At 38.2% G+C, this 19429-nt stretch overlaps 1 protein-coding gene across 4 annotated transcripts in view; it reads right to left on the bottom strand.

Annotated features, from left to right (window-relative positions):
* Positions 1–19429, bottom strand: part of prmt8a (protein arginine methyltransferase 8a) — a 40329-nt gene that overhangs the window by 4797 nt on the left and 16103 nt on the right. For 3 of the 4 annotated variants that reach the window (XM_088416927.1, XM_088416928.1, XM_088416926.1), the window contains exons 2-7: positions 14075–14308; positions 12597–12752; positions 9192–9255; positions 6832–6974; positions 6124–6211; positions 1395–1510 (exon numbers count right to left, since the gene is read on the bottom strand). In XM_088416927.1, the coding sequence (XP_088273053.1) occupies positions 1395–1510; positions 6124–6211; positions 6832–6974; positions 9192–9255; positions 12597–12752; positions 14075–14155 (648 nt within the window). In that variant the 5' untranslated portion in view covers positions 14156–14308. The remainder of the gene's footprint in view (positions 1–1394; positions 1511–6123; positions 6212–6831; positions 6975–9191; positions 9256–12596; positions 12753–14074; positions 14309–19429) is intronic. The other variant, XM_088416929.1, reaches the window with a different exon arrangement.

Genomic DNA, 19429 nt, shown 5'->3' with positions numbered 1-19429 from the left:
CTGGTTACGTTTTAAAGTTTAAACAACAATTTTTCACACTCATTTTACTTAATTTCTTACTCTTCGTTAGGTCTCTGGGCTCTAATCCTTGAGCCCCACCTTTTTGTGTGAATGGGTGTGTCATTGTACAAGATCGCAAGGACAAATGGTGAAAGGACCAGGTGCAAAGAAGTTTCATACATCTGCGGCATATTAAAGCCAAACTCTTTATTGCTGCCAGATCAACACTCTTGTTACTTGTATACCCAGTTCATTTCATGTTGTGCTCCGTCCCTGCCAGCCCTTCTGAGCCGTGCCAACTTGGAAGTCACACTTGGATTCCATTCCCCAACCCAGAACCATTCACCCTTGGCCACCGCAACCTCGACTATCTTTGGTTCAATAAAAACATCATTGGATTTGCCAATTGTCTCCAGCCCCTTGGCAAGGCCCTTACCAACACCCGGCGCTGAATTTACATAGAAAGAAAATTCAGCTGCTGATAGCACCTTTAATAGCACCTCAATTGCACCTGTCATTTCCTCCGTCTTAATTCACAAATTTGCTAATGACATACCAGCGTAAACATGCCCACAAGTTTTGACAGGTTGAGTGTAGTTTGCATCCATTTTCCCACTACACAAAACTAAGAAAAATGATTGCTTTGCGCCAAAAACTACATGGCATCTAGCATGAGACTCTTTCATTCATGTTTTAAAGTGTCTATTAAACCTATTAAACCTAATGTCATTTTTCCTCTGCCCCTTTCCATTTATTTATTCTACTTTTTATTATTTTATTGAAAGTAATGTAAGAAATTGCACTGTTTTTGTGAGCACCAAAAATGGCACCTTTACATAAAATACATTAGTATTACTATCATTAATATCAATTACTGTAATTGCTCAAATGAGACACTCAAAAAATGAAGGGCAAAACTATAGCTGAGTCCTATAAAAGGTATCTTGAGGGTTGTTGTTTTTTTTTTGTTTGTTTGTTTTTGCCATTCGAGAAAGATTGAGCCCTCAGCCACATTTTATCAGCTGAGTTTTGACGCACAGATGTGCATTTTTAAAACGGTGGTATCCTTGCTTGCAATAATTACTGTAACGGAACAACAACACTGGTGCAACAATCACTGACTGCCCAAAGTGGGATATCTGAAATAGGCTTGACTTAATAAATATAACTGAAGGGTGTGAACACAAGAAAATATGAAGAATTCACAAAGATGAGATTAATTCTGTTTTTGTATAGTTTTTACATTTGTTGCCAAACTGTGGGCCCCCGTGTTACAAGATTAATCCGTTCCGCGGTTGGGCTCGTAAGGCGGATTCACCGTATGAATGAATGAATGAATTGATAAGTCCGCAGAACTGATGGTCACAAAAAATGTGAAACAGAATTTGACCTACCTTGACCAGGCAGGAGTTGGTCACCACCTGCTTGGGGTCAACTATGTCAACCAGAGGCTCCTTCATCGCCACATTGCGGATGCAAGTCATGTCGAAGCCATATACATTCTCCCACCCTTGAAAACAGTATAATTACTTTAGTATGTTAAACTTTGAAAAATGTATAACTCATACAATTGGCTTCTTGACAATTGTTTTATTATGTTTTAAGAAGCCAACGGGGACAAACTGTTGAGCTATATAGTGGCAGCTAAAACCACAACAGGCCGCGTTGTTCTCCACTGAATTTCTCAGAATTTAGGGCTCCCAATTCCTTCAGTTAGTTTTCCAAGTGTTTGGAAGCAATTTGCTATAATTTGGCACATAGGCAGTTTATCAACATAAAGCTCTTTAAGCGCTGATTTCACAATCTTTGCAAAAATGCAGCATAGGTTATCACTGTGCACTATTTTTGACACAAACAAATACTGTTTGCAAGCTACACTAATAAGCCAACATTTGTTGGAGTGGATGTTAATGTTCGGGTCACATATTTTACAATGTTCCGCATTAAGATTATTGATGCTGCTTATAACGTGGTGCTTTGTTCAGAGTAGCAATAATGAGCACAACATTTTGACTGAGCCCTACATACGGCCACTTCTACCTCAGTGCAAAGGTCAAATCAGCCCATCTGCCCGCAGAAGGAGGAGACGAGCGCAGTGTGTGCACCACTCGGTTCAGTTCGACCATGTGTGAAATTCACATTTACACAACTCCACTGCATTAAATAAATAAATAAATAGTATCTGGAGAGTAGAAATATTTTGACATCCCAGCAAAGCTGCAGGCTGGCTTAATACACTTTCACGCAACTGCAAATTGCATGGAACAGAATTCTCACGCATCTTAGCACTTACATAAAGTGATAGAGAAAAAATTAAAGTCAACATGCTTGCTTATTACCTTCCTTGATGGAGGTTATGAATATCTCACATCTAAAAAAACTAAAATGAATGTAAAGACGTATCCTTGTTTTAAGACATTTTATCTTGTGGAGATTGATTTTTTTTAGTGCAAGACTTGGAAGTGGTTTTCTCTGACTGCAGCGCTTTCTTCCCCAGTGACATTGTTTTTTTTTTTTTTTATTGACAGTTTGAAATCTGGAACTGGCAATAGAAGCAGAGTTATTTGTTGATGATTATTGAGATGCAAGAAAAATATGGGAGACGTACCGTCTGACAAATCGCAAACGCAGACACTACTTAACTTGCTTTGCTCAGATGACTGAAGCAGGATCAACAAATGTCATCACCTGGCATATTTCATAAATTGTGACTGGCAGTTGAATAAAAGTTCCTCCACACAGCTTGAGGTTTTACAGCTGTTGTAGTTTAGTTGTGGATCAAATGTGTTGCAGAAGATCATTATAAAAACTTATTTATTGTCAGTGTTTCATTTGTATGATATATTGATGAGTACAACAATGGCTTTGGAAATTTTCTTTTCGCCCTCCTTGTGCTTTTGGATTGAGATGATTCAGGATGGAGAGGCTTACTGACTAACACTCACCATCGTGAAATGGTAAATGCATCCATCCATTCTCTCAATCTCTTGTCCTCACAAGGGTCGTGGGCTTTCTGGTGTCTATCCCAGCTGTTTTTGGGTAGTAGGAGTGGTAATTTGAGGGGCAATTTGAAGTGTCCGATATACTCACCATGCATGGTTTGGGGATTATTGGAGAACACTGGGGTATTTGGGGAAAACCCATGCTGGCACGTGGAGAACATGCAAACTCCACGCAGGACAGCCAGAGCCGGAAGCGTGTGTATGTGCGTGTGAGTTTGTGTGTTGTGTGACTGTTTTTTTTTTTTTTTTCAGGAATCCCACATGGAATAGCCTTGGTTGAATTTACATTTGTTTGATACAAATCACATTTCCTAAATGTGTGATAAAACACTCAAACATAAAAGGCGTTATGAAGTCATGTATGCTTTTTTTTCTGGGAACTTGAAAGACTATGCATTTTTTGGAAATTAATTTTTGAGGTATAGCATAAAATTGCTTTTCACCCTCTCAATTGTCTGGATTTTTTAGGTGGGTGTAAAACATGGAAAGAGCGCATGCAACCAACAGCATGCCACACTCCACTATATAAGCAGTTAGCACCTTCACTTCAGTTGAGGTAATTTAGGGCTTTTTTTTTTTTTAATTAATAATAACTGGTCCCATTTCTACCATGTGCAGTATGACAGCAAACTATGCCGCGTTCACATTAATGACGGCCCCCGGGCCATTACAGTAGCTATCATCTGGGTCTCCAGGCATTGTTCAGATTAGGTCTGAAGGATTAGTTGCATTTGCAATATCATTGCGATTTGAAAAGGTGTGATTTTGTCATTTCAAATGGAGCTGTTGCAGAATGTTCACAAAAGTTTAAGTCAATGTAGCCGTGCTTGCTTTGAGGTTTTTGTCTCACAAGACATCGAGGCAAGTATCTAAACATGCTAGGCCTTGATGACCTCGCAAGGCTAAAAAAAACTTCTTAAGAGTAGAAAAAAAAATTGTTTACTTGTGCTGTGTATTTTGCTGTTGTTTTGGCTGCCGTCGTATGTCAGAGTGCGTGTGTGGAAATGTCTGTCTGAGGGCTGTCATATTGTTCTGTTGACTTCGATGAATGCGTCTCAGAAATTTGAGCAGGCACTGAGACGATAATGTGCGGCTACTAGAGCCAGTACAAATTAAAACACATCTGTGCAAAGTTGTCAAGCTGTTAAATATTAAGAGATGAATTTGGCCATGAATTCAGCCATAGGTTACAAACCAAAAGAGAGGAGAATTAGTTTAATGATGACACACCGCAGTGTGGTGCTTATTTGTTATTGCTAGAGAAACAAATATTGTCATAAATAGGCATTATCTAACATTTCCTTCCTGCAAGTGTTTGTGATGTTACTCCCTGGCAATGGGTTAAAATTTGATTTTTACAAAAGCGCAATGACTGGCCTCCACTGGAAAGATACACCATTTGGTGATCACAGTTGCAGTTTGGGACATCTGGCTGTCCCCGCACATTCATCCCTGCATCACTTGGCCATCATGTTTCCAATACATTTCACATTCTGTCTCACCCATGTAAACGCGCAACAGCCAAGCTGATAAGTTAGAGGTTGCTGTGGCACGGCGTCAACCGAAAAAAAAAAAAAAAAACCTCAAATGGGCCAAGAACTGTATCTGTAGCCAAGTCAGAGGCTAACAGAGCCTGTTGTCGACTAGATTCGTCTGTTCTGTTACATCCATATTGACATTGTTGAGCCCTTACCACCTTGACACCACCCTTTGGCCAAAAGCTGTATCCATGACAGAAGCCACCACCCAAGACTGCATCAAGGTTCTTACTCATTTAGAACAGACTTTGCTAATACGCTAAGATGACGCTACCTCCACAAGTGAAGGGGTGTGAGGGGCGGGTTGAAAACACAGTGAAGAGCCTTTCAAAGAACTCGATTTGTTTACGAACATAACATTACTAGGGCAGGACGTTATTAGGTTACTGCTCGGTAAGGCCGGTGCGCAACCATCACACACGTCAAATTCAACATTGATTTGATTTAACATAAGAGCCATAACAGATTATTATTGTGGGGCATAAGATACTAAGGGTGCTGTGGGCACAAGGGTAAGCCAAAACTCGGGGGAAAATCCACCTTCAATATAATTATATTGAAAATTAGGCAGAGCTGCAGCTGACACACTATGCTCATCAGCATTGAATCAACTCATGAGTGACTGGGTTAGTAGCTGCATGTTTAATACGACCAAATTAATTTTGCTATTCTGGTAGTTGCATTGAAACAGTAAGTGAACATTAAATTACTACCAGGTTTCAATTTGTAAGGACCATAACTCAAATTGTATAGCTTTTATAGTATAAAGTAAGATGAAACCTTTTTTTTTTAAAGGTAGAACAAGATACATTGTCATTTCACAGGAAATTGCAGCACCAACAAGGCTGTCGGCTGTGTATTAACTTGAGCCCTGCACAACACAACTGATGGTCCCAACCTCATTGATAAAGCAAGTAATTCCTCATATTAACCCAGACAAGGCACACCAGTGAGTGAAAACCATTTCAGGTGACAACGTCTTGAAGCTCATTAAGAGAATGCCCAGAGCTGTAATCGGAACAAAGGGTGGCTACTTTGACAAAACTAGAATTGAAGTCGTTATTTAAGTGTTCTGTGAAGTGCATCTTCCGTTGTTGCTTTAATTGTCATATGCTGTCAATGACTGCAAAATAAGAATCTGGATTTATGAGGGAAATATATTGATTATTCTTCAATTTCCAAGTGAAGCCACTCTGTCTCAACCATGTAGAGCATGAGTTTCACCATACTGAAGACAACAGTGGAAGCATTAAGATCTGCAATCAAGCAGCTACTGAACCTAATTCGTGCTAAGAGGAGTAAACGTCTGATTCGATTATGTCCATGGGCTATATTCAAGCACTAATTGACTGCAAACATTTTTCCCATAAGCATTAAAAATTAGGTCTTAAATAAAATGATGCCACCTTTCCGAATGCTATTGAGTTCATTAAATTAAGCATGCTGTATAAAAATTGTGATATCACTCATTTAAGTCTACGATGCAATCACATTTTGATTAAGGTAATATCATAAAACCTGCCACTGTCCAAATACTTTTGTAGCTAAATGTAGAACACATACCATAAATGGATTTAACTTACAATGTATTTTGAAGTCTTTATACTGCCTGTCCTCGATGGCCAACACATACAAAGACGCACGATCGGGAAACATTAGTCCACCTGGTTTCTTTGAGACAAATGAGAAAGAGCACAGAAACGGTCAATTAGCAGTAATTTGTAATACTTGTCACATGATTCACAGTCATTTATCATCTAATGCAGATATTTTTCCGTCTTACAACTGAGGTCATGTAAACTTCTGGAGGATGATGAGTGGAATGCCTTGTGGTCTCCTCCATGCATTTTTAGATTTCACCTGGAATTATTCTCTGAATTATGTGATACTAGATTTTTTCAAATCAAGTATCTCAAATATTGCCAGGGATCTTTTATTCACCTTCTGTACTGTAATGGTCTTTTGTTGAACCAGGCTGGACGCTGGTCATGCTGCATGTGCTTGTTTTAAGATAAGTGCTTATTGTATGTAATACTTAACTTTAATGTGGTCATTGCATCATTTTCCAGTGGTGGACATTTTCTTTTTTTTGTATGAACAACAGAGCACATATCACAAAACTGGAGTGGTAGTCTAAGACAAAAAAATGTCATGCGTTCCCTCAAATATTATAAAACAAATTGAAAGCTGTTTATTTCGTCCAACTACACGTACCACATACCTAATACCAACTAGTAAAATTCATGGTATTGAATGAATTGAGATCAAATTGTGTCGTGGAGAGTGCGTACAAGCCACTTGTCCCTCGCAAAGATGACTGTGTTCAGCATGGATTCGTAGAAGAGACAATAGCCCATCCATTCGGATATAATGATGTCAACTTCTTCCACGGGGAGTTCGACCTCTTCCACTTTTCCATTGATGATGGTGATCACTAAAACACACATTTTCAAATCTTATAAAACTTGAAATCTTGAATCTATTATTATAATTAGAATATTGAAAGGAATGCACGCAGATGTCAAAAGCGGAGATATAGAAGACTTATGTGGAAACAAGAGAAGGGGAAAAATGAAACCACAAAGATTGAGCGAGCGCTTATACAAAATTTGTACCAGTGTGGTGGTCTTGTACGATCCAGCTGGATTCTCACCAAAAATCTTGTGAAGCTGACTATAGGATTTGCTTGAACGTTTTGAGCCTTAACATTAAAGCCTGTCTCGAAGACTTCGGAACCCCAGTTCTTCCCAAGGTGATTGCTTTCATTGTCTAAGATGTTCAACTTTTTTTAATACGGAAAGACTGATTATATTCTTATCACATTCAATGCTTAGGATTGAATTTTCTTACCGTACAGTACAGCGTTATTGCTTCTAGGCTGTTTGATAGCGCTAACTATATTACAGTGCCGATTGATTATTTTTCAGAATTGTAGGGGGAAGCTTGTTTGTTTTATAGCGACACGGAATGTGTCTTTCCCTACTGTGGAAATTTGGTATGTAATTGAATTCAGTCAAAATGCTGAGCAGAGGGATACTATGACTACACTTGGCTGCATCATTCTTTTGCCTTAGTTTCCCCCATCGCTATGTATTGCTACCATATCATACAATAAATTCACTGCAAACGCTATTTCTAATTTATTTCAAACCATCTAAAAGTTATTTGTTATTTGTACATTTAACAAATATTTGAAATCTTATTAAAAAATCATTGGCTTGATCAGCGTAAAAGACTAAAGTACAATAAAGTACAGAATGGCAAGATTCATTTTGTTTACATTATGATTAGTGTTGTTTTGTGCTATTAAATTTTCACATTTTGCTGTAACTTGATTTGTCCTATGGGGCTAAGGGCTAATGAGCTGTATTTCACAATTCTGCTATTAAATAAAGTAATATTGCCAGGTTTTCAGCAATAAAATGACACTTCCAGAAAAGTATATTTTATCATTCATACATTTAGTTATTATTGTTGTTGGGGAGCAGTTAAGTTGTTATGGAACTGTAGAAATGTATTGCATTTTAGTGAGATATTATTCCAAACTACAAAACAGATAAATAGAACCATAAAAACAAATGTTTGCAGATAATGGGTGATTTGGAACAATAGCCGTGGATCTCCATGTTACTGAATAGGGTATTTGTTAAAAATGAGCTCTCACTGATGAATTTTTGAAAATGCATTTACCTTCAACAACATTAGACATGTTTATCCCCTTAAAACAGTGCCAAATGTAGATGTAGTTACACGCCATCCGGAAACCTTTTTTGACATCCTTTTTGTCACACACATGAGCCACATTCACTGACGAGCTTAGACGGGTTTTCTAGATTTTTGTTTTTCCTGCACTTGGCTCTATGCTCTTTAATAAACTAATGATGCTTATTTCTGTTCTCAACTGCTAAACAAAGGGCCATCCACTTCATATTGTGGGTCTGTCGCTCTCTCAATATACAGTATATCTCTCTCTCTCAATATCTCTATCAGTCGGCTGGCTCCTGCCTCACGAGAGCACCGCAAAGAGCTGATGAATATTAAGCACGAGGATGGACTTGGACAGTTTCATTGATTCACTGTGGGGTGTTGTGTTAAATATTGGGCAGATGTGATGAGACTTGTACAATAGAGTAGAAATTCATAAATAAACTGCCTCACTTTAAAAAAAAAAAAAAAGCCACGGCGTTTAAGATGTGAGAGAAATCTACTGGCTGATAGTTTAGAACTTAGATATATCCTTTCTGAGATTAGTTGACTTGCTTGGGTACTGGATATGTGTGGCACAGATTGGCTTGATCAAGCCGCATTCTCCAACTCTTACAGGTGCAGTTCACAGCTGAGTGTGAAAATCATCATCTCCAGATTGGACCGCAACCACAAACTGGATTCAAGAGTCCAAGATTCTTAGGATCTCCAGCCTCACGTTCATACAGATTTTCCGATTTTAATTGGTTTCCAGTAGGCTCGTTTTACTTATTTGCTCTTTTACAGTATTGTAAAAATTATTTTTTGACTGAAATTGTATTGTATTGGTCCACTCACTATATCCATAAAACCATCTAACTCTTGTATTGGAGTTTTATACACAATTATATCAATTAAACTGTCAGGGATGAATTGTGCATTGTCATAAGAGTAGAGTAGCTCTTACCGCTGTCAAGGTTGTTGGATTTGATGATCCTTTCTGAGTATTCTGAAATACTGGAACATTCAATCTGGGGGAGACAGGAAAAGAAAAAAAAAATCAAAGAGTCTGTCATTCAGAAGAGACATTTCAATTCTGAGTTCTTGCCGCATTAGAAGGCGTGAGGTTGCATTCCCAAACTGTTCAATGAAAAAAAAAATCAACTGCACATTGTATTCCATCTCTCTGGGGTAATTTGAGAAGTGCAGCCATAATATGACAGGAGAGCCATCTGGTCAACATGAAGACATTAGAGGAGGAAAGAAACATGAAGTCTTTATGTCTTGTGTTGAATAACATCAAAATAGGACTAAAAAAAAGGCTTTTGGTTTAAATACATGTAAGAATGAGGTCTTTTGTTGAGGGAAAGAAACCGATGAGCCTAGATATCTGAGGAAACACCAACTGTGAAGCCGACAACAATAATTCTCTAGGGTATTCGATTTTGAGAATGAAGATCAAACTGCTTTGAAGTCTTTCCTCTCTGTGATTTCCTCAGTAATTAAAGACAGACAATCAATGTACACGCAGGATTTTGTCAGTATTGTTAATCAAAAAATTGCCACACAAGTACAATTTTAATAATGTTGTTGTCACATTGATTTAGATCGACTTCTTAACAGTGCATCATTGTGTTTCGATCTCAGGCTATCAACAATATATTTATTACCACTGAGCTGAAGAGGATGTTTTAATTCAACTTTTGCGTGAAAATTTTGAAGATATTTTGCATATAGTTTGGGAAAATGTTGAGCCCTCAAAGTTGTCCTCAGGTGTGATTGTGAGTGTGACCGTTTTTTTGTCTCTGTGTGTCCTGCAATCGACTGGCAATCAGTTCAGGGTGTACCCCATTAGCTGGTCTAAGATGGCTGGGATCGGTTCTAGTATGCACACACACTTGGTGAAGATAAGCATTCAAATTAATGGATGTATATATGTGGTGATGGGTGACAAAGATTTCCTTATTGTGTGCCTAGAACACTGCAATATTATTTTTTCATGCACTCGATTTATCTAAGAGAAAGAAATTAATTTTGCAAAAATAATTGTTTCATCGACATTTTTTTCAGCTTGGGAGTAGGCAATCCGGGGAACTGTGGCTGACACTTGACTGCAGTTTAGTGTTCAGCAATTAGAAGAAAAAAAAAAGTGGTGGTAGGAGGGAATGTGGAGGAGTGACGTAGGTATAAACCAATTAGGAAAAACTGATTTTTCTGACTAATTGTCATTTTGTTTTTTGTCTTCAATGGAATCACATCAAAACAGCATTTCAAAACATGACAGAAAATTACATCATACAATCAAAACTTTTTGAGGTACATATTACTCTAATAATACAAGGACACTTGTGAGGTTTGTGAGGGAGTCCTTTTGAATGATTGCTAACAATGGTCCGATAAGGGAGGAAATGCTGTACTACTTTCTGTATAATAAGCAATTTAAATATACTATTTTTTTATCCACTTGCTATTTTCAGTGGTCGTCGCCTCATCTTTGCTTGTGAAAGACCGAGCGTTTGGGGATGCTCATTTTATACCCTATCATTACATTCACCTGTTTCCAATTAACTTGCTCCATAGTGGAATTTTCCAAAGAGGAGTCTTTGTGGAGTTTGCACGCTCTCCCTGTGCCTGCACAGGTTCTCTGTGCTAGCACTCGGGCTTCCTCCCTCATTCTGAAAACATACATGGCAGGTGTATTGGACACTAATAATTGTCTTTAGGTGTGATCAGTGCATGAATTGTTGTTCGTCCCTCTGCGCCCTGTAATTGGCTGGCAATTAGTTCAGGGTGTTGCCCAACTATTGGCTGTAGACAGCTGGGATAGGCACCAGCAAGCCTGTGACCCTGGTATGGATAAGCGGCTATAGAAAATGAATGAATGTATGGATGAATGGATATCTTGTCCTTGTAGTTTATTCAGTTGAATATAGGTTAAAGATCATTTGCAAATCACTGTAGTCTGTTTTTATTTCCATTTTACACATCTCAACTTCACTGGAATTGGGGTTGTAATAAATTAAAAAAATAGTATAAAAAAGATGACATTGGACAAAAATATTATGCACCTATTAGTATATTGGTGTACCAATGCAAAAACATAAATTTTTCTTACCTAAAGTAGATTTTTGACATTTTTTGGTCGTTTTGTTTTTAGGAGGATTACATACATACATATACATATTTTGAAGTTCTGCTCATAAGACATTTTGTTGCAAACATGGAGAAAATGCTGGCAGAAGAATGCATTTTTTTTGTATTGTTGGAATCACTTAATTTTCCCAAGACTGCAAATCATCAAGTAATTTCCATTTTTTCCTAATTTTGTCATTGAATTGGACCTGGCCACACATTTATTCTGCACTACTAATAGCTTTCACCATGGTAGACAAGTTTATCACTTATCCCGAAACAACTTTGTTTCTATTTAGGCTCGACCAATCGCTGGCTAAAAGTTTAGAAGCAAATTGTAATCTATCATTTGATGACGGGATGCAAATGGGCAGCACATGTGACCTTATGATCCGAGTTATATTGTAGGTCTCTTGGACATATGGAACCTAGGTGATTTATTGGCAGTCCTGAATATCCATTTCTTCTTTTTCTTGAAAAAAATATACCTTAGGCTATTGTTGAACTGGCCTTTAGCCCAGCCTCATTTTACCTCAGTGGCTGGCTCATCTTTCTTTTGATGCCTTATTAACTTTGGAGTAGAGTAGTATGGGCCTGATTTTTTTTTTTTTTTTTTGCGCAGATTGTCATGCTCAAAAGTGGATTCAATCCCTCAAGTCATAGTTCCATTTTTGGTATGTTTGAGTACAGCCAGATGGGCATCGGCGACACAAAAATGAGTCAAAGCAGAAATGTAAATGCTCAACAGAGAGAGATTGTGACAGAGGGGGAGAGAGAGAGTGCAATAGAGCGAGAGGGCAGAAGGAGAAAGGCAAATACACACGCAAGTGCATAATGTCAACCAGTACCTTGCAAATCTCTTGGCAATTCCGAGTTAATCATTCCTCCCCTGAAGCAAATATATGCTCTCGGCCTGCTCCCAAAATAGGATCCATGTGGTTATCCCAAGCTTGCGGTGCGTCTCCTCAGACATGACCTGACTTACAATTACTCGTTCCCCCGGGACACAGTGACAAAGAGGGCTCTTAAATCGTTACTCCATGGCATGTCTATTGGCCTGAGTGGCCGCAACACTTTTATCACCTGACTGACGCAGGAGATTCATCTAAGATTATAGTAAGCTTGACACATGTGGCATGGGTTCAAATCTATGTCCAGATACACATGGAACAAGTCGTTACCAAGATGGGCTCCAACATGGATTTAGATTCTGATAAACCTCCATTGCATTATTACTTACCCCGTACACATGCTTTGCTCCTGCTTTGGCTGCAAACATGGATAAAATCCCAGTTCCGCTTCCAACATCCAGAACTATTTTGTCCTTGAACAAATGCTTATTGTGGTACATGGAATTGCGGTAGGTAAGCGTTCTCACTTCATCCTTCAGCATTTCCTGGATTTAAATATAGAACAAAATAAGGTCAGAAAGATGATGTTGAGGCTAAACCCTTGGGAAAGTGGCAATTTGTCTACCTGAATTTAAAAAATACAATCTGACAACCGTGTTTGTGGATTTGCTGTGATATATGCACTATGTGCTTTTGCACTGTATCTAAGCCACGTGGCTTTACATACAAGTCAGTTATAAACCTCTGGGCTCAGGCTCTCCATTTCTGCCTTTTCTTTTTGTCTCGTATTGTGAGGTGTCGTCACAAGTAACAAAAATGTACCTGACTCCTAAATCATGAGAAAAATCGAGTAATGTTGCATGTCGGACTAAGTTGACATTTTCATTGAAAACAACCCTGCTAACAGAAATAATTTATAAACAGTCGGTTCCATTGAAATCCACTGGCCACTACTAAAAAATAAAAACAACATTTATCCCCGTTTGAGGAAATGTGTGCATTAAAGCAGGAAAGCAAAGATTTCAACTCGTGTAATAATAGTGTGATGTTAGTGTAGTATGGTTTTGTTCTATTTGTGGGGGCTACAGCTGGATGAACCTGAAGTGCTCATTAATTACTAATGTTTGTGTCAGTTCTGTTATATAACGTTTGACAGTCGCGTTAGGTTCATGTTCATACTTTAATGCAGTGCAGCAGTCTGATCATTCCTAGTTTATTAGTCAGAGTCGTGACAGATCCTAAATAGTTGAACCAGAGTTCACTATCAGTAGTGGTGGCAGTACTATAGCAGCTTTGCTTTGCAAGTCAAAACACACATTTGAGATATTTTGGCCTGAGCAGTGGTCTGCGCACTTCTTACTGAACCCAAGAATATTCAGTTAAGTACAATATTTGGAAATACTCATTAGCAGATTTTTCAGGGGGAACCTATCACAGGTTCTTCTTTGCGCCACCAGATCGCTAGAAGTGATTTGTGGTCAGACAAAACACAATTAAGGTATTGATTTGTTGCCATCTTGCCGCATCTTGGTGTTAAGAAACTTTGTTGAAGAAGGTTGAGGAGCTTTGTTTAGAGAATAACTGCTTTGCCACCATCATATGGTATTCATAAATAATTTATAACAGTTTCAGCTCAGATTGAGTTTTTGCTATCTTCGATAGGGCATAGTCTTTATCTCTGGCAAATTACACAAATTCAAACTATTGTGAGTAAGTGTAAGTGCAGTATACTGTAATATAAGGGCAGTATATCCACTCAAAAATACACAGCAGTGAATGAAAAATAAGCTGCTCTGGAAAATTCTTTCACCTGCAAAACTTGGTATACCCTTCAATAAGTGTGCTAAAGCACAATATGCCAACATACCTCATGGATACCAAAATGGGCGTATGAGTCAAAGTAGTAGTCTTTTGAGGTCATCTCCTCAGGATTACACAGCTTTCCCATCTTGCCCCGTCCAGGGCAACTGGGAAAGCTGGCTGCGTGTGGTGTATGTGGTGGGGGGAGAGGTCTTGGGGTAGGCTGGATGGAAGGCGCAGGCTTTGGCAAAGACGTCGGCTGAGCCGACTGGGATGCGATGATGCGGACTGGCTGTGGCTGCTGGAGAAACAGTAGATTACGCTTAATCATTTTTTATAAGATTATAAATGCACCTTAAAATCGTGTACACATTGAACTTTAGAATGAATTGCAAGCAATTTTCGATTAGAATAGACATGTTTTGGCTTAGATTTGTTTATTCTTACTGCTAGCTTGCTGCTAGTCTTTTAGAGAGACGATGCAGTCTGCCAATCATACACTGATCTAGGGCTGGAAGTCAGCCTGTCTGTCAGCACAAGGCAATAAATTGTTGTTCTGTGCAGAAGGTATGCTCATAATGCCCTGATTATCTTTTCTAAGGCTTGCCGGAAGGCTGAGTGAGTGAGTGAGTGAGTGAGTGAGTGAGTGAGTGAGTGAGTGAGTGAGTGAGTGAGTGAGTGAGTGAGTGAGACAAATACACTGAACAGGTAAGTCATTTTGGTCTTGGCACTTTTTCTGGCCTTCATTGTTACCACTGACAATAGCAATACTTGTGTTTTCAGCACTGAACGGTCAAAACATTCAGATACACGACGCAAAATAAATGTTAATCGAATTTTCATTGGCAGCATGGTGAAATATGTGATTGCCTGTTTTTCCTCAAAATTGGAAGGTTTTAGTTTGAAACATTTGTCACATTTCTAGGTGGTGTTTGCATGTTTTTTTTCCATCTCACTTTCCATAAACACTGTTTTTAGATTAAAAAGACTACCTTGTATGACAGCGAGTGCTGCAGAAAACAGATTGGTTGCTCACTATATGTGTGCTTTGATGACTCAATGATGCTGCGTTTTTATGTCAAGCTTGGCAAAATGAAATGTATTAAATTAGTTTATTTTCAAACAACTCCAAGTTTTAAGAGAACGAAAAGGCACACTGACAACAATGTACAAAAAATGCTGCCCTGATAAATTATTCACACTCAAGAGCTTAATAGAAGCAGCTTATTACAGTACATGTGTAGCAATTCATCGATCGTACTGAAACTACATACTGTATGTAAGTGCTGGCCTCTTCGAACTTGCACTATACCTGAACAGTTTCTTCTATCCTGTTGAGTGCGGCCTGATTGCATTCTTCATGGAATGTCAAAATCAATCAGTTATTAAAAATGTACAGGTATAGCTAAGTGCAGAAATATATTGGAATGGCAAATGCGTGGCCAAAGGTAATGTGGCAGACGACGTTTGAAAAACTTCACAGTGGAGCATATTCATGTATATGTTTGTGAATGCCTTCCATTTGATTGTGACTGTTATTGCCTTTAGACTCCTTGTTACAGCAAGTACGTATTACATTGTGCAGCAATGCCGTAGAGCCAAGTTGGTGAGGCTTCATCAAGTGCGATTTCAAATATCTGTAAGTTAATAGCGGAAGTAAAACTTTTTCTGTGTGTCCACGGGCTCAACTCATTTAACGTCTCACCTTTTTTCTGGGTTTGATCCTGCGATTTTTTTAAGGTGGTGTTGCAGCAACAAATGTCAAGCTCCTTGGATGGCTTACAACAAGTGGATTTTTATTCTTATTAAAACACAGTGTGATTACACCTAAAGTGTTTGCCAGCCAATCGCAGAGTGAATAGACAGACAACCACTGACATTTCCCTTACATGAACGCCATCTTAAATGTGTTTTGGTTTGTGGAAAAACTCATGCAAGCACTTTGAAAACATGTTAACTCCACAAAGAAAATTCAAAGCCGAGTTTCAACATTGATTGGTTACAGAATTTCCAAATGCACTTTCAAACAAATAAAAGAGATTTTCACAATGTATTTAAACGTTTGTAAGACGATACAAACACAGATGGTCTAATGCATAGTTTCTTAGCCTTAAATCTTTTCAAATGTATATTTCCAATACCGTAAAACACACCATGTGAATTCCACGTTTGAGAGATATTGTGTTTTATGGAAAGAGAAGAGCATGTTTTATGGAAAGAGGAGAGCAGGTGGAGTGAGTGTAAGTGACAGGTCTTGACACACTAAGATAAGATTGTGCATTCCTTACAACTTTCCCTTGACCTCTAGAGATAAACATGAGCATCCACATGACCTTGAAAATAATGTCTACAGTAAAAAAAAAAAAGTTGGATAATTTGTAGAGCCCTTACATTATGTTGTGTGCTTTGGTTAATGAAATCGAGAATGACATCAGGAATGATGATTTTTGATAAAAAATATCGCTCACCAATCAGTACACTTCTTTGAGCTGTGGCCATTTGACTTATTTTGATGGATGAACGGACACATGAATGGACGGACCGACGGAAGGATGGAAGGGCGAAGGCAAGAATGGACAGACAGATTGAACAAAACAGCATAGTGTGGCATTTATCATTCTATGGTGAATAAAGTTGTTAGCACTGTTGCTGTCTATGTATTGTTGGCTACAAATTGTCAAGAAAGATTCAATTTGTGCTGCTGCCCTCATTTCTTGCCCCTGCTATGAATCTACTAAGACTAGCATCAATTGGGTTTAGCATCAAGCCATTAGCTTTCGGCTTTTGTAGCATGCTTGTTTCCTTTTTCCTGAGTGAACCAGGACATATTATTACAGATCAGCCAGTTCCCAACAGAGAAAAGGGATCCAAATGACCTTATCCAAGAAGATGTTCACCTTTTATTACTATTTGGTTTCCTTAAGGGTTGAGGGGAGATTTTGCACTGAGCCGGCTAAGTAAACAGCAATGTCTCATTTATTAGTTACAAAGTTTTGTTGTAGAAAATGTCAAGTGACGAAAATGTGTTTGGGAGAACAAGATTGTACAAATTAACAATCTAGTACATAATTCACCCGGAACTGTTGTAATGAGATGGGAGATGATTTGATAGGAGATATGTGTGGACTATGGGTGGTCTTTTGACACGTCTGTAAAATTTCTGTGTCAACTCCTGTTCTTTTCAAAGTCAGTAAAATGCCTGTTTTTGGCTTTTTTCATTCACTCCACCACTGACTCCCATTACTGATCGTTACAATGTTTTGGTTGTTGTTTTTTCATCATGGCGGTTGGCTTTAGAACAATGTTATGAAGTGAGCACGAAACCCACTCAGTGAGGTGCAGCTTTGGTCAATGAGACATTTGACTTCCTGGTTATAAATATCTAAACCCCACTCCCCACCCCACCCAACAAAAACCCCCTCATATTTTATAAGAGATTAAACTACACGTGTGCCATAGGTAGGATTTCATTATTTTATATGAATAGATTTTGAAGGTTAAAAAAAACTCATGATATGGGCCTACAACCGGTAACCTAAGCGGTCTGGCATTGAATCCACACCCAGATAGTCAAAAGTTTTTTTTTTTCTCTTTCTAACAGATTCCTAGAGAATAGGTTTGTTGTTTTGTAAGCCTAATTTTCATGAAAGCGTGAAAGGAAAAGATGTATAATAGCTTGTGTAATAATACTAATAATGTAATGATACATAATAACACTAATACAATTCATTTAAGTTTGATCTTTTCCTTTAACTTTGGGAAAAAAAGAAAAGCACATAAACAAACAACAAAAACTGTCTTAAAAGATTGTTTAAACTCTACAAGCAAAAGGATAAATAATTTACCACTGTTCACATTCATGTTTTACACCGCTTGACATTACTGGGTTGCAGGTGAGCTGGAGTCTATAGTATGACAGCTTACTGTTAGGCAAGATGTGGAGTAGCTTTATCCTGTACTGGTCTGAATCAATCGCAGGGTACCATAGTTCACAGTGACACTGCCTTATATTTCTTCTCTATTTTGATAAATATAAGACAATCTCTCATTTTTATCCATCTCGAGGGGTGGCCATTTTGCCACTTGTTGTCAATTGAAAAAAACATCAATGTCTATGAGCCCAGATGGTGACCAATCACGGTTAATGTAATCTCTCCCAGAAAGCTAAGACTTTAGGCAATGTGATGTCATTTTCAGTCAATAGCATGTGGCAAAATGGCCACACCCTGTTGGAATTTTGCTGATTAATATTCCACAAATTCGATATTAATCAGAAAGCCATTCTCGGACTAGAGGGGGGACATGCAACAGATTACTGTATGATTGTAACATTTTTGATGTGACTTCCCCTTTAAAATACTATACACAATACTATCATTAAGCGCATGGTACCAAAACCAATCATCAACTTAATCATGTCAACTACTATACCAAATATTTTATAATCAAAGCAAACGTACAAGTATGTACATACATCTGTCAAGAATAAATAGCAAAAATAACACATCCTTTTCTTGGTCCAGAAAAAGGAACCATGCAGCATATAAACAGTTTTTTTTTTTGTTTTTTGTTTTTAATTGTGAAGTGGTTGACAATAACCTGCATAGCTTTAAGTGATTATTTCATTTCCTGATATAGGATGTTCTTTGAAAGCTGTTATCCAGCAATCCATCCACAAAGTCTTCGCAGTACCATGGACAGCGTTTATAGGAGATCTCTAGACTAGAGGTAATTAAGCATGATCATGCATTGATAAAGTCTAATGAGATACAAAAACAGATTTTTGTTCTCTCGCTCTCTCTCTCTCTCTCTCTCAGCTAAATGAAGAATATAACATATCTCCCCAGTATGCTGCATTATTGCAAAATACATCATCTGCCTACTAAGTGATTTATTTATATGATGATCTTTGCAAGAGATTATAAAACAATTGATGCATTGAATCTATACATATATTTTGTGGTAGCAAAACACAAAAAACCCTGTGTGGTGTCTTTATTTATGGCCGATGTTTAAATGTGTATGTAAGAGAGCAAGAGCACTCAGAGCCGGCACGGATTACATTTTTTTGGAAAATGTATCAATCTTTATAAGGAAATCCCTATGGAGCTGATAAAATCCTGGTGGCTGCAACGTTAGAAAAGGAGGCAAGCCTGCTGTAGACCAGACAATGCAGCTACTGCATGCAGGACGGACTACACTGATGGATCTTTTGGGAGAAAAAAAAATCAGCGCAGCTGCATAGAATACCAGTTTATTCATAATTAAACAACCATGTGAAGAGAAACCGTTGATTGCATGAGATGCAACTTTCCCACCGGAGGCAGGACCTCCGGACAAATGTGGGCGTTATTGAGTCAGAACAACTAAGTGCAGCGGAGAGGTTTTACACATGCAAAAAATAGTAAAAAGACACTTACTT

Source organism: Hippichthys cyanospilos, chromosome 6 (assembly GCF_059441005.1).
Source record: "Hippichthys cyanospilos isolate Australia breed blue-spotted pipefish chromosome 6, RoL_Hcya_1.0, whole genome shotgun sequence".
NCBI classification, from domain to species: Eukaryota; Metazoa; Chordata; class Actinopteri; order Syngnathiformes; family Syngnathidae; genus Hippichthys; species Hippichthys cyanospilos.
The sequence above is the reverse complement of the archived record's forward strand: the minus strand, read 5'-3'. Positions and strand labels throughout refer to the sequence as shown.